Source organism: Erinaceus europaeus, chromosome 18 (genome assembly GCF_950295315.1).
Source record: "Erinaceus europaeus chromosome 18, mEriEur2.1, whole genome shotgun sequence".
Taxonomy (NCBI): Eukaryota; Metazoa; Chordata; class Mammalia; order Eulipotyphla; family Erinaceidae; genus Erinaceus; species Erinaceus europaeus.
In genome coordinates this window covers 29,593,106-29,606,603 of record NC_080179.1, presented here as the reverse complement: position 1 = coordinate 29,606,603, position 13,498 = coordinate 29,593,106, and the positions used below count along the sequence as shown (strand labels likewise).

The following is a 13,498-nucleotide window of genomic DNA, read 5'->3' as shown; positions in this document are numbered from 1 at the left end:
TCAACATGTCAGAATCTTTATAAATACTCACGGTAACTATGTGCTATAGGACTGACTATTGAGGTGGTGGTATAATATTTTGGAAATACTTTTTTTTTTTTTTTGCTTCCAGGGTTATCACTGGGGCTTGGTGCCTGCACTATGAACCCACTGCTCCTGGATGCCATTTTTTTTCCCATTTTGTTGCCCTTGTTGTTACCCTTGTTTTTGTTAATGTCATTGTTGCCATTGCTGTTTTTGATGTTTTGATGTTTGTTTTGGATAGGACAGAGAGAAATCGAGAGAGGAAGGAAAGACAAAGAGGGGGAGAGATAGATAGATACTTGCAGACCTGCTTCACTGCCTGTTAATCGACCCCCCTGCAGTTGGGGAGCTGGGGGGCTCGAACCAGGATCCTTGCGCTTTGCTCCAGGTGCACATAACCCATTGCACTACTGCCCAGCCCCCAGTGCTTTAGTTTTTTAGAGGAGAAAAAGCCTTGAAAAATAAGCCTTTATTCTTCCTTTCTGGAAGGGTAATTTGAGGTATGGAGGTATAGGAGCCATCTCGCAATATTCAGGCAACAAGCTTAAGGTATATGGGTGAGGAATGTGGGAAAGTGTGAAGAGATTGATGTAATTTCTATACTGTTCTGTCTGCCAGCAGACTTGTGTAAAATAATAAAACAGTATTTTAATTTTCTTTAGTAGCAATTTCTAGTGTCTGTAGCTAAATGCAATTCTAATTGTTATATTACAGAATTCTGTTTTTTTTTAATTTTAAAAATTTATTTATTAGATAGACACAGCCAGAAATCAAGAGGGGAGAGGAAGATAGGGTGGGAGAGAGACAAAAAGGTGCCTGCAGCCCTGCTTCAAAGCTTTCCCCCTGCAAATGGGGAATTATCTGCAAAGAGCTCTCAAGCAGTATACTGTAAGTTTACTGTAAGTAACTTACTATGCAATACATTCATTTTATAAATTTACAATGTAAAACATATGAACTTAACATACATATTTAGAGATGTTTTTAATTTGATGTCTGAAACATTTCACCATTACAATTATGCACATCATAATGCTATATTTGTATTATTGAATACTGTCAAAACTCCATAGTCTTGTGCTTTCTTGATAATTAAAATCCTTAAGGCACAGCCTTTGTATATTTTCTTTTACCAAAAAGTACTGGGAGGGGCGGGGCGTTGGCATGTGGAGTTAAACACACACAGACTATGTGCAAAGACCAGCGCCAGCATCCTGGTTGTCGCCCTCTCTCTCTACCTGCATCAGGGATACTTCACTAGTGATGAAACAGGTCTGCAGGTGTCTTTCTCACTCCCCCTCTATCTTTCCCTCCCCTCTCCATTTCTCTCTGTCCTAATGAATAATAATAAAAAAATTAGAAGAAAATAAAAAGAAAAATAAATAAAGGAAAAATTGGCCACAGGAGCAATGGGTTTGCAATGCAGGCAGTTAACACTGAAGGCAAAAAAAAAAAAAAAAAAAAAAAAGGCACAGGGAAATACTCACTACTCAACAACTTTTAAAAATATTTAAATATTTATTTATTACCTCCAGAGTTATCACTGGGGCTTGGTGTCTACATTACGAATCCACTGATCCGGTGGTCATTTTTTCGTTCTTTTGGATAGGACAGAGAAATTGAGGGGGAAGAAGATAGACACCTGCAAACATGCTTCAATGCTTCTGAGGCTACCCCCCTGCAGTTGGGGAGCCTGTATTCTTTCGGGTCCTTATGCTTCTGATTATGTGCACTTAACCCAGTGTGCCACCACCCGGTCCCCCTCAATTAATATTTTGAATGGATGTATAAACTATCTCATTTTTAGTATTAATATTTGCCTACTTTTAAAGGATCACATAATAGTATCCGATTTATACATATTAGTCCTAGAATGATTTCCTGAAATTACCACTGTGACTATATTCTTTTTAAAAAAATTTTAAATTGTCTTTATTTATTTATTGGATAGTAGTAGTCAGAAATTGAGAGGAAAGGGGAGCTAGTGAGAGAGACAGAGAGACACCTGTATCCCTCCTTCACCACTCGTGTAGCTTCCTCCCTGCAGCTGGGGACCAGGGCTATGAACCTGGCTCCTTGAGCACTGTAACATATGAGCTTAACCACGTGTGCCACCTCTTGGTCATGCAACTATATATTTTTTTTAAATTTCTGTTTTTAATTATCTTTATTTATTTATTTATTGGGTGGAGACATCCAGAAATCTAGAGGAAGGGAGTGACAGAAAGGGAGAGAGATAGATACCTGCAACACTACTGCTTCACTATTTGTGAAACTTTTCTCTTGCATGTGGGGACCGAGGGCTTGAACCCAAGTCTTTATAATTATGAGATAACATGTGCGTGCCACCAGGTGCATCACCACCCAGCCCCTTTTAAAATTTTTCTTTTGTTGCTGAGTCAGAGACAGCGATCCCACAGCACTTACGCTCTATCCAGTGCTGTAATACACCCATGCTTTGTGCCAGGGCTCAATCCTGGGCCTTGGACATTGGTAAGGCGAGTGTTTTATAAGGTCAGCTATCTCTACTGTGTTCTTTTCTCTTCCTTCCTTCCTTCCTTTCTTCCTTCTTTCCTTCCTTCCTTCCTTCCTTCCTTCCTTCCTTCCTTCCTTCCTTCCTTCCTTTCGTAAGGTTTACATACTCATTTGATAAAAACTAGAGTGTCACAGTAAATATGCTGTGGCAGGAGTCAGACTGAGGGCCATATACATCCATGTTCAACACTCTACCCCTGTGGCACCTCCATGGGCACTGTATCTTCAGTGTTTAGAGTGTGATGCTTTCTGAATAGCAGTGATTGAATATTCAGTTGACTTGGAAATGCTGATTTGTACCTTTACTAACATATAAGTACACATACACTCACATGTATATATACATGCGCTTTGATAATACAGTTTAATTGTAGTGTGCATATTGCTTTCACTTTTCTACACAGAACTCAATATTTTGTTGCTCTGCTCATCATTTATCATTCACCAAAGGCTACTTCTTTTGTTGTTGTTGTTGATCGTCTACTTCAGTTAATCAGTAAAGTTATTACTAATTATAAAGTTTGCATTCCTACCACAAATGCCATATAATTTAGTTCAGGGATTATCTAGTTGATCACGACCATCAGTTAAAATTTTAATTTTTTCAAAAGATTTATTTATTTTTTATGAGAGAGAGAGTATGAGCAAACATAGGACTGCCCAGCTCTGTCATTTAGTGTTATTGTATAAAGCCTGTGTCCTCTGGACCTAAGCCGTGGAAGTCCTGTCTCCTTGACCATTGAAGACATTTATTTCTCAAACAGAGCTCTGTGTCCCCTTTCCCTCCATGGAAACTTAGTTCTTCCAAGATCAGAGATATGGGTTGACCATTATTTCTATAACTATCTATATTTTTATATTTAGTTTCTTCTTTTTAAATTTTATTAGTGACTTAATATTGATTTACAAAATCATGAGGTAGCAAGAGTATAATACCACACCATTACCATCACCAGAGTTCTGTGTCCCTATTCCCGCCATTAAAAACTACAGTAGTTCTCCCAAGGTCAAAGATATGGGTTGATTATTATTTCTATAATTACCTGTCTGTATTCACATATATTTTGCCTTTTTTTTTTTTTTTGCCCTACCTTCTCTTCCTAAGTCATACCTACACCTATTGTTCCTTCCAAATGTCCATTTTTTCCTCTTCTCTCTCTGAATCCTGATGGAGTTGGAGTTTAAAGTCCTCTGCTTATCTTCCTCTAACATTTATCCTTCTCTGGGAGTATGGACCAAAAATATTTTTGGAGTACAGAAGGCAGGAGTTCTGGCTTCTGTGATTGATTCTCCACTGGACATGGGACATTGGTAGGTCAATTAATACACCCAGCCTGTTTCTGTTTTTCTCTATTGGGGTAGGGCTCTGGAGAGGTGAGATTTTAGGACACATTTTGGTGACGTCTTCTTCCCTGGGAAGTCAGCATGGAATAATAGTAGCATCTGCAACTTGCTGGCTAAAAGGTAGTAAGATATAAAGCAGAACAAAGTGTTCAGTAAACAGGCACCATAAGGTAGGAATAAAATAGATAAGAATAGAGACCCTGGGGTGGAAAGAAACTATGAAGTCCAATTTAGGTATGTTTTAAATAGCCCATGACTTTAATGTATATATTATTATTATTATAAATATATATATTTGCATAAAATTGCTAGATAATATGTAGGTGGACTAAAAATATTGTCTAGGAAGATGTGTTAGAATTGAGAATAGAGCTAGAAAGCTTGGTTAGGGCAGAGAGTATCCTAAACTTGAAGTATATAAATACAATAACTGTTTGCCCCATCTATCTCATCCAGGGTCCATATATATTCACAGTTAGCACAGGAGCCTGTGTAACCCTGTCAGTTTGAGTTCACAGTCTATGTTCACAACTGGGGAATATTCTAGGCTGCGGTCATTTCAGCCAGTCTTTATGGTGTAGGATGACACAAATTCCTTAAGGAAAGTGGGGCAGTCCCTACCTTGCTACCTTATAAAGAAGGTGAGGTCTTTGAGAGACCCACAAGAGGTTATGATGACATTCCTGATGGAAGTGATCAGTGATGGTGGAGAGAGGGATATGTGAGAGGTCTTGGTCCATATTGTCTATAGGGAAATCCAAGGATTCCCTGACTAGGACCCTAGATGATGTGTTGGCCTGGAATGGACCAAAAAGGCCATCATTGACTGAGCCAGTTTCTTGCCCTTATCCAGTTTTTGTAGTCTCTTCTTTATTTGACAACCTCAGACTTTCTGCCACTTGTTAAAGCATTCAGTATCATTGTTTTTTGTGTTCAAACTGGTATTATAGGTTTATAGGGTCTGGCCTCAAGCTAGGGAGAAAATATACCTAGGGTTTTAGTGTAGTCTAAGTTAACCTTAAGTTTGACTGCATTTACTTGTTTGATGATTCTAATAAAAGTTGTCATAGAGACAATAATTGTCCTTTAGTTGATTAATATATTTTTGTCTGTATATCTTTTGGTCAGTTGTATACATTTTTTTTTAAAGATTATTGAGGAGTGACAATAATGCTGATGCTATCAGAAGAAACTAGGAGATATGTTGTGATACAGCCTGTGATTACGACTTTGGGACTTGATTAGCATATGGCTAAGGAACATAATTAGCATATGGATGATATTAGGCTGATGTCAGAATTGAATTTAAGCATGTGCCAGGTGGAAGTCACTGTCTATTCCAGCACTCCACTCTCCAGGATCCTTGCTTTCCTACATACTCTGGCCCACTGTGGCTTCTTCTCCCTGAACTTGTACAAGTGAAGCTGAACTTTGATAATGAACTTATCTCAGGGGCTGGGCCTATTCTTACCACTGCTTATTTTGCTGTACCTAAAATATATCATTCTCTAGTGCTGCATTTCCATGTAATAAATCTTTGATCTTTGTTAAGCCCACACCAATCCATGCCCCTCTAGTGTTTTTTTGTAATTATTATTATTACAATAGAGATACATCTAACTTTCTTTTGTGCAGTTAGTTTAGTAGATAGAGTGTTTGAGGGAAGTGAAGTAGGGGGTAGGAAAGGGGGGTGTTTAGGCCTAAGAAGTAAATATTTGATTAGCAATAAATAGTGCCTTCTGTAGACCTTTCTACTTGTCTGCTGATCTTACTAGGTCTAAGTCTAATCACATAGGACTATTAAGCACTTTTACTTTGAGATATATAGTTGCCCCTAATTTATGGATACATGTATACATATACCCAGTACTCAAGACCCTAGCCTATATCTAGGGTCTGTAACTTTGGTAGAGAATACACCATTTGAACGGAACTAGGTATTGCCATGTGTTAGGAAAGGTCTCACTAGATTATTGGATTTGGAAGGCTAACATCTCAGGCTTGCCATCTCTGGATACAATCTGAATCAAGGAGGCAGTGGCAGTGTAACATGGCATGGTGGCACTGGTTGCACTCATTTAGTTGAGGTCATCAGAGGCAGGTAAGAGATCAAGAGGAGAGACATTAAGAAATATAGATTTTGAAGAGAATATGGAAGGTTCCTTGCAGTGTTAGAGTTTAAGACAGCAAGAGATAATTATTATTATAACTAAGGTACTTGGGAAGTTGGTTTACTTTCAAAATCCTACAGTTAGAATTTACCATACTGCTGGCACTCCCGTGAGGTGATATTTGACCATATTTGACCTCACTATGACTTATGCCATTTAATACTATCTACGCATAACTACATCTGGGAGTCAGGCCGTGACACACTGGGTTAAATGCAAGGACCCACACAAGGATCCTGGTTCCAGCTCCCAGGTCCCAGCTCCCTGTCTTCAGGGTGGTCGCTTTACAAGTGTTCAGGTGCCTTATCTTTCTCTTCCCCTCTCATCCTCCCCCTCCCCTCTCAATTTCTCTCTGTCCTATCCAATAAAAATGGAAAAAAAAAAAAACCCACCAGGAGCAGTGTATTTGTAGTGTAAGCAGAAAGCCCCAGCGATAACCCTGGAGGCAAAAGCAAAACAAAACAACAACAACAAAACCCTACATCTTAGATAATGACAGAACCAATAGATTCTCTACTATTTGGTTTAATGTAAGTAACATATTTGAAAAAAAAGTTATTTTAGAAATGCTTTAACAATTTAATTTCAGTGCCAGTATTCAATCTTTTGGAAGAGCTTCATAATATAGGTATTAACTCTTCTTTGAAAGTTTTTTAGAATTCATTTATAAAACTGTTGTTAATGTTCGGGGGCTCCAGCAGGCCGGGCTAGCTTCGCAGTGGCAGACAGAGACAACCAGAGACACATGGCTGGGCAGAGAAGCTTTATTCACGAGCGGGCAAACATGTGCTCTTCTGTCTTTCTGCTCTGGCGGCAGAGAGAGACCCTTAAACTAATCACCACACAGTTCTGTCCTCCATCTCTTCACGCCGCCGTGCCAAGAACTCTCTAACTCTGTAGGGGTCCAGGGGGTGGGGAGAAGGGCACCTCGAAACTAGCAAGGGCCAAACCAATTTCTCCCAGAGGTGGGGGGAAGGAGACCAAATCAATATGAAACATACCAACATAAAACCATCAGGTCCTGGAATTTTATTATTTGGAAGGTTCTTGATAACTGTTTAAATTTGTCTGGCTGAGATTGGCCTGTTCATGTTTTCTAGTTCCTCTTGGTTCAGTTTTGGAAGGTTATATGTTTCTTAGAACTCTTCCTTTCGGGGTGTCTCTCTCCTTCTCCGGCAGGGTGTCCTCCAGGGGAAAGGTAACGGACTGGTTCTTTCTCGCTCACGACAGGGGTGACATGAAGTAAAAGACACCAGGGGACTCTTAGCGTGAATCTAGAATCTGAGTCCTTGAGTCCCAGAATCCTAGAGTCCGTTTATTAGCAAAATTGACATGAGTTAAATAGAAAAGCAGTGGAGGTAATTATTGTTGAAATATGACAGAAATTACAGGTTTCTTAACAGTCAGCATGCCCCCAAGGTAGGGGGCTGGTAAGACAGGAATTGATGAGATACAAAACAGTTATTTTCCATGACACAAGCAACTTAATTATCCAAAGGTATTTGAGAGAAGCATAGGGGTTAAACCCGTACGGTGAGACAGAAAGAAGATGAATATCAAAAGGCCATATAGTTTGGAATTTCTATTGTCTGGGGTCTGAGGTGTGTGATGAAGTGTGTGATAAGGTGTGTTCTTCTGTGATCAGAAGGTGACTTTGAATGAGTGAATCTGCGGCCATGTGGCCTGCAGTTAATGGAGGGAAGTACTGTGGTATCTATGGGCCTGAGAGTCAAGAAGGAAAGAACCAAGTCTGAGTTTCCCCCCTTATGCTCACCTCGGTTGAGAGAGACTTACCAAGAGATTATCTTCTCAGACCTCCATCCAAAGATGGGGGTGGTTCTCCCTAAGCTCTATCAGGCTTACACATGTTCCCAACATCTTCCATTTCTGCCAGGTTCTCTAACTTGGCAGCATATAGAAACTTCACATGAAAGTGAGTCGGGCGGTAGCATAGTGGGTTAAACGCAGTGGTGCAAAGCATAAGGACCTGCGCAAGGACCAGCATAAGGATTTTGGTTTGAGCCTCCGGTTCGCTTCACAGGCAGTGAAGCAGGTCTGCAGGTGTCTTTCTCTCCTGTCTGTCTTCCCTTCTCCTCCTCCTCCTCTCTCCATTTCTCTCTGTCCTAATGACATGACGACATCAATAACAACAATAATAACTACCACAACAATGAAAAACAAGGGAAACAAAAGGGAAAATAAATATATATACAAAAATTTAAAAATGAAAGAAACTTCACATCATACTTTGGATTTCTGTGGTGTCTACTGTGATATACTCTCTCTTTTTTTTACAGTCCTGTTAATATGAGTCTCCCCCATCTCCACCCCCCCCTTTTTATTACTTTGCTTAAGGCTTGTCAATTTTGTTTACTATTTTGAAGATCCAACATTTCGCTTCATTGATCTTTGTATGATTCTTTTTATTTTTTATGTTATTTCTGCTCTGGTTTTAACTATTTTATTTCTGTTTGCTGTAGGGTTCCTTTGTTTTTCTTCTTCTAAGTCCTTGAGGTATATAGTCAGGTTGTTTATTTAACCTTTTTCTTACTTTCTAATATGTGCTTGTATGGCTATAAATTTTCCTCTTAATACTGCCTTGTCTCAAGTATTTTGCTATCTCATGTGGCCCTTTTCCGAGATCAGACGAGATCGGGCGTGTTCAGGGTGGTATGGCCGTAGACTCATGTGGCCCTTTTCATTTGATTCTATGAGCATTTTGATTTTTTCATTAATTTCTTTGACCCAGTTGTTGTTCAGTAGTGTACTGTTGCATTTCCATATTTTGGGACTTTTACTAAATTTCTTTGTTATTAAGTGTTAGCTTAATTTTACTGTGGTTTAAGAAGATAGGTGCTTCTTCCTCTCCACTATTCCAACCTTTCGGTCCATGATTGCTCAACAATTTGTTTGGCTTTGTATGTTAACTCTCTTTTTAGCCACCAGGTTCTAGATGCCATCAGGTTGCCGGTCAGGCTTCCCTGGACTGAAGATCCCACCAATGTGTCCTGGAGCTTCCCCAGAGACCCACCCTACTAGGGAAAGAGAGAGGCAGACTGGGAGTATGGACCGACCAGTCAATGCCCATGTTCAGCGGGGAAGCAATTACAGAAGCCAGACCTCCCACCTTCTGCAACCCACAATGGCCCTGCGTCCATGCTCCCAGAGGGATAGAGAATGGGAAAGCTATTGGGGAGAGGATGGGATATGGAGACTTGGTGGTGGGAATTGTGTGGAGTTGTACCCCTCCTACCCTATGGTTTTATTAATTTATCCTTTCTTAAATAAATAAATAAAAAAAGAAGATAGGTGCTTGGGATAATTTCAATGCTGTTGAATTGTTTGACACTGTCTTGTGCCCTAACATATGGTCTGTCCTTGAGAATGTCCCATGTAGACTCAAAAAGAATGTGTATTCCACTTTTTTTGTGGTGAAGGACTCTGAAAATGTTCAATAGATCTAGTCTATCTACCTCTTTAACATCCTGTGTTCTGACAAAAGATGCACTCTCTGGGAAGATCAGTTGTGGAAACTATCCAGAGGGTTTTCTCTCCACAGGTGTTCTGACTGCTTGCTCCTGCTTCTCAAATAAGCAGCCTCTGAGCTGTGGGGTGTGGTAGGGGGTTCAGTAGGAGACTCTTTGCTAGGCTAGCTTTTGTCCTTTTCTGCACTTTTTTTTGTCAGTGAATAAATGGTTTATAATTTTCCACCATGGTTTCTTTTTGTCCTCTCATTTGTAGTTTCTCTCCTACTAGACTAGAACTACCTGCTTCCATTCAGAGATGCCAGGATCTGAAGGGATTTCTTGAAGAGAGCCAGCCTAGGTGCTGTCTTCATGCAACCATCTTCTGAAAGTTTCTCTTAAAATTTCAGGAATGTTTATATTATGTGCATTTTGACTATAGTTGGTAAAATGTTTTGTTTCTTTTGTTATGAAGTACATGTTTTACATTTGATCTCTGAGTTATTGTTTCTCACTTGTGACAATGTATATAATGACTCCAATAAACTACTGTGTATGTAGAAAAATAGGAGAAGGTGGCTGGGAGTGTTATGCTGTGGGTAGAGTACTGGACTAACATAGTTGGGCTCTAGCTTTGATGGCTTAGTACCACATATGGCAAAGTAGTCTCTGGTCTCTCTTCCTCCCTCATAAAATGAAATAAATAAAGTCTGTGTTTTTTAAAAGCAAATAATATGAAATGCTTAATCAGAATGCTTAATGTTTAATTTATGTTGTGACTTCATGTTTGTTTAAAATATAGCTTACTTCACATACTAGTTTTAAACAAGAATAAGCAGTATTCAAAAGAATAACAGCCACATGCTGGACTCTAATAAAATTTCTCCAGGTAAAAGGGCAGAGAGAGGAAGCAGGAAAGACCTTCTCTCCTTCCAGTTGCAGCTTTATTATTCTTTGGAAATGCTTTCCCATAGAAAATGTGTATAACTGGAACTTGTCAAGACTATTCTGAATACATTTCAGACCTATTTTTAATCATTTTAGTAGAAAGACAGTGATTCTCAAAAGATTTTATTTTGAGTGATTATAAAACAGATTCTCCAATTTTTTAATAGTATAGAAAATAAGTTACATTTTTGTACCTAAAACTAATAGTTTATGATTCAATTATGAAAAAATATTCTTGTTATATGATGCCGTGTACTAAGCCCTCGTTGTCAATATATAACCATGTAGTAGATAAGAGGGTTTTGAAATATGTGCATTTATTGATTGGCTCAGAAGACCCAGTAACATTTTAACATGTATTTATAAAGCAACATATTAAATCTAGTTATTATTTTTAATAGGATCTTGAAGTGGATGCTGAAGAACTTCAGAGATGTCTGACTGAATCTGGAATTAGTGGAACTTATTCTCGTGAGATCTTATTTTTTTACTCTGTTTTGTTATTTTTTTTTAAATGAAAATATTGTACTTGGAAAGACCAGTTTTTTTTTAAATTTTTAATCTTTATTTATTGGATAGAGATAGCCAGAAATCAAGAGGAAAGGGGGAGATAGTGAGGGAAAGAGAGACACCTGCAGCCCTGCTTCACCACTCTTGAAGCTTTCCTCCTGCAGGTGGGGACTGGGGGCTTAACCCAGGTCCTTGCGCACTGTAACATATGTGCTCAACCAAGTGTGCCACTTATTTTCTATACTATTAAAAAATTGGAGAAGATAACAAATGAAATTTTAAATGATATCAGGTGTGTTCAAGGTGGTACGGCTATAGACCTAAATGAAATTTTAGTTTGTTAAAAAGATATAAATGTGGGGTTGGAGGGGGGAGGGTTCAGGTCCTGGAACATGTTGGCAGAACCTTGTAGGGGTTGTACTGTTATGTGGAAAACTGGGAAATACTATGCATGTATAAATAATACAGGTATCTTTTATTATAGATATGCATATTATATATACATTTAGTTTAGAGAATGAAGTAATTCCTAGAAATTTGTTATGAAAATAGCTGTTTACCCTGAATTTCTGTTTTGCTAACATTAATCACTTGTAGAGGAAATCTCAGATTTCTAAACTGATTCTTTACAATTTTGCCTCTAAATTTCAAAATTACTTGCTTTCATTTCATTATTACTAATTTTCAATTTAGATAATTAGCAGTTCATATCCATATATGGAAAATGAAGATTTAATTATTTTATTCTCACATCAACCTCTCTCCCTATGTTCACACAGGGATATTTTCCATCTTCATAATCAAGTATATAATGATTTCCTTTTGTGACTAGTCAGTAATTGCTTTATCATATCCATCTAAACACTGCCTAACTGGGCTTTATTTAAATTTAGGATTAATTTTCCCATTTTATTGTTTTTTTTTCTTTTCTTTATTTTTATTAGTGATTTAAAATTGATTTACAAGATTGTAAGATAATAAGGGGTATAATTTCATACACTTGCCACCGCCAAAGTTCTGTGTCTTATCTCCTCCATTGGAAACTGCAGTAGGTCTCCCACGGTCACCAACATGGGCTGATTCTATAAGTATCTATCTATCTATCTATCTATCTATCTATCTATCTATCTATCTATCTATCTATTTATCTATCTATCTATCTATTTTTCTATATATTTTTTAATGGTCTTGCTTTCACTTTCTTTATAGTTCACCCCTATGCCTGTTACTACTTCCAAGTATCTTTCCTTTTTTCCTCTTCTCTCTCAGATAAGCACAACAGTACCTGGCTTCCTCTGGTGTTTCTTGATTTGCTTTCCTTTCATTGATGGTATAAGCACAAGATTCCTGGTATTAAATGTTTCAGGGCTTGGTGGAATGTTGGTATAGAACCCTCTGGTTTATTTCCCTATTGTTTACCCCTTTGGGAATCTGGACCAAGATTCTATTGGTGCTACATAAGGTGAGAGTTCTGGCTTCTGTAATTTTTTTCTCTGCTGGACATGGGCATTGACAGGTCATCAGCCTGTTTATGTCTTTTCCTAGTGGAGTAGAGCTCTGAAGAGGTGAGGTTCCAGGGAGCACTGATGAGGTCATCTGTCCAGGGAAGTCAGGATGGAATTATAGTAGCGGCTGGATATGGCTGAAAGGCAGTAAGGTGGAAAGCAGCGCAAAAGTTTAATAAACAAGAACCATAAAGAAGAAACAGAGCAGAGATAAATAGGGACTTTAGGGTAAAAGGGAGCTAGGAAGTCTATTTTAGGTATGTTCCTAGGAGCTTATGTCTTGGTAACCTTTGCTTGAGCGTAATAACTTTTACCTTTCATAAATTTTTAAATAAGATGAAAATAAAATCTCAAATTAAGTAAAATAGAATTTAAACATTTTATTTTCATTTAATTAATTAATTAATTTATTTTTCTGGTCATTGCTAGGCTAACCTTTTTCAGATAGAAAGAGTGATATAAACAGGCAGGCATACAAAAACACAAACAGGTTGGGGGAGAGGTGAAGGCCACAGCACTGAAGTTTCCTTCAATACTGGGGTGGCGGTGGGGGTGAGGGTGGGGGTAGGGGTGGGGTCAGGGGGCAGGGTCTATCCAGCTTCTCTCACATGGTAAGGCAGTGTGCTATCCTCATGAACTATTTTACATAATTATATTTAATAGTTTTAAGGAGTGACTAAAAATAACGTTGTAAGTTATCTGAACTATATTGGCACAAATATTTTTTATAGAACAAGATTGCATATGTATAGTCTTAAGTAATTCAGCACACTAGTTGAATGTTGTAATTACTGTTTACGTGGATTAGGGAAATTAAGTAATACTTAGTGAGTTCTCAGTTCTATTTACAGAAATATATTATTTCTTTTTTAAAAATTTTTTATTTAAGAAAGGATTAATGAACAAAAACATAAGGTAGGAGGGGTACAAACCCACACAATTCCCACCACCCAATCTCCATAACCCACCTCCTCCCATGATAGCTTTCCCATTCTCT

General features: G+C 38.3%; 1 protein-coding gene across 2 annotated transcripts in view; it reads left to right on the top strand.

The window, feature by feature from the left end:
* The window catches only part of GCA (grancalcin), a 33,790-nt gene that overhangs the window by 4,536 nt on the left and 15,756 nt on the right, over positions 1 to 13,498 (top strand). For both annotated transcript variants that reach the window (XM_007523770.3, XM_060177805.1), the window contains exon 3: positions 10,888 to 10,957. In XM_007523770.3, coding sequence (XP_007523832.1) covers positions 10,888 to 10,957 — 70 coding nt within the window. The remainder of the gene's footprint in view (positions 1 to 10,887; positions 10,958 to 13,498) is intronic.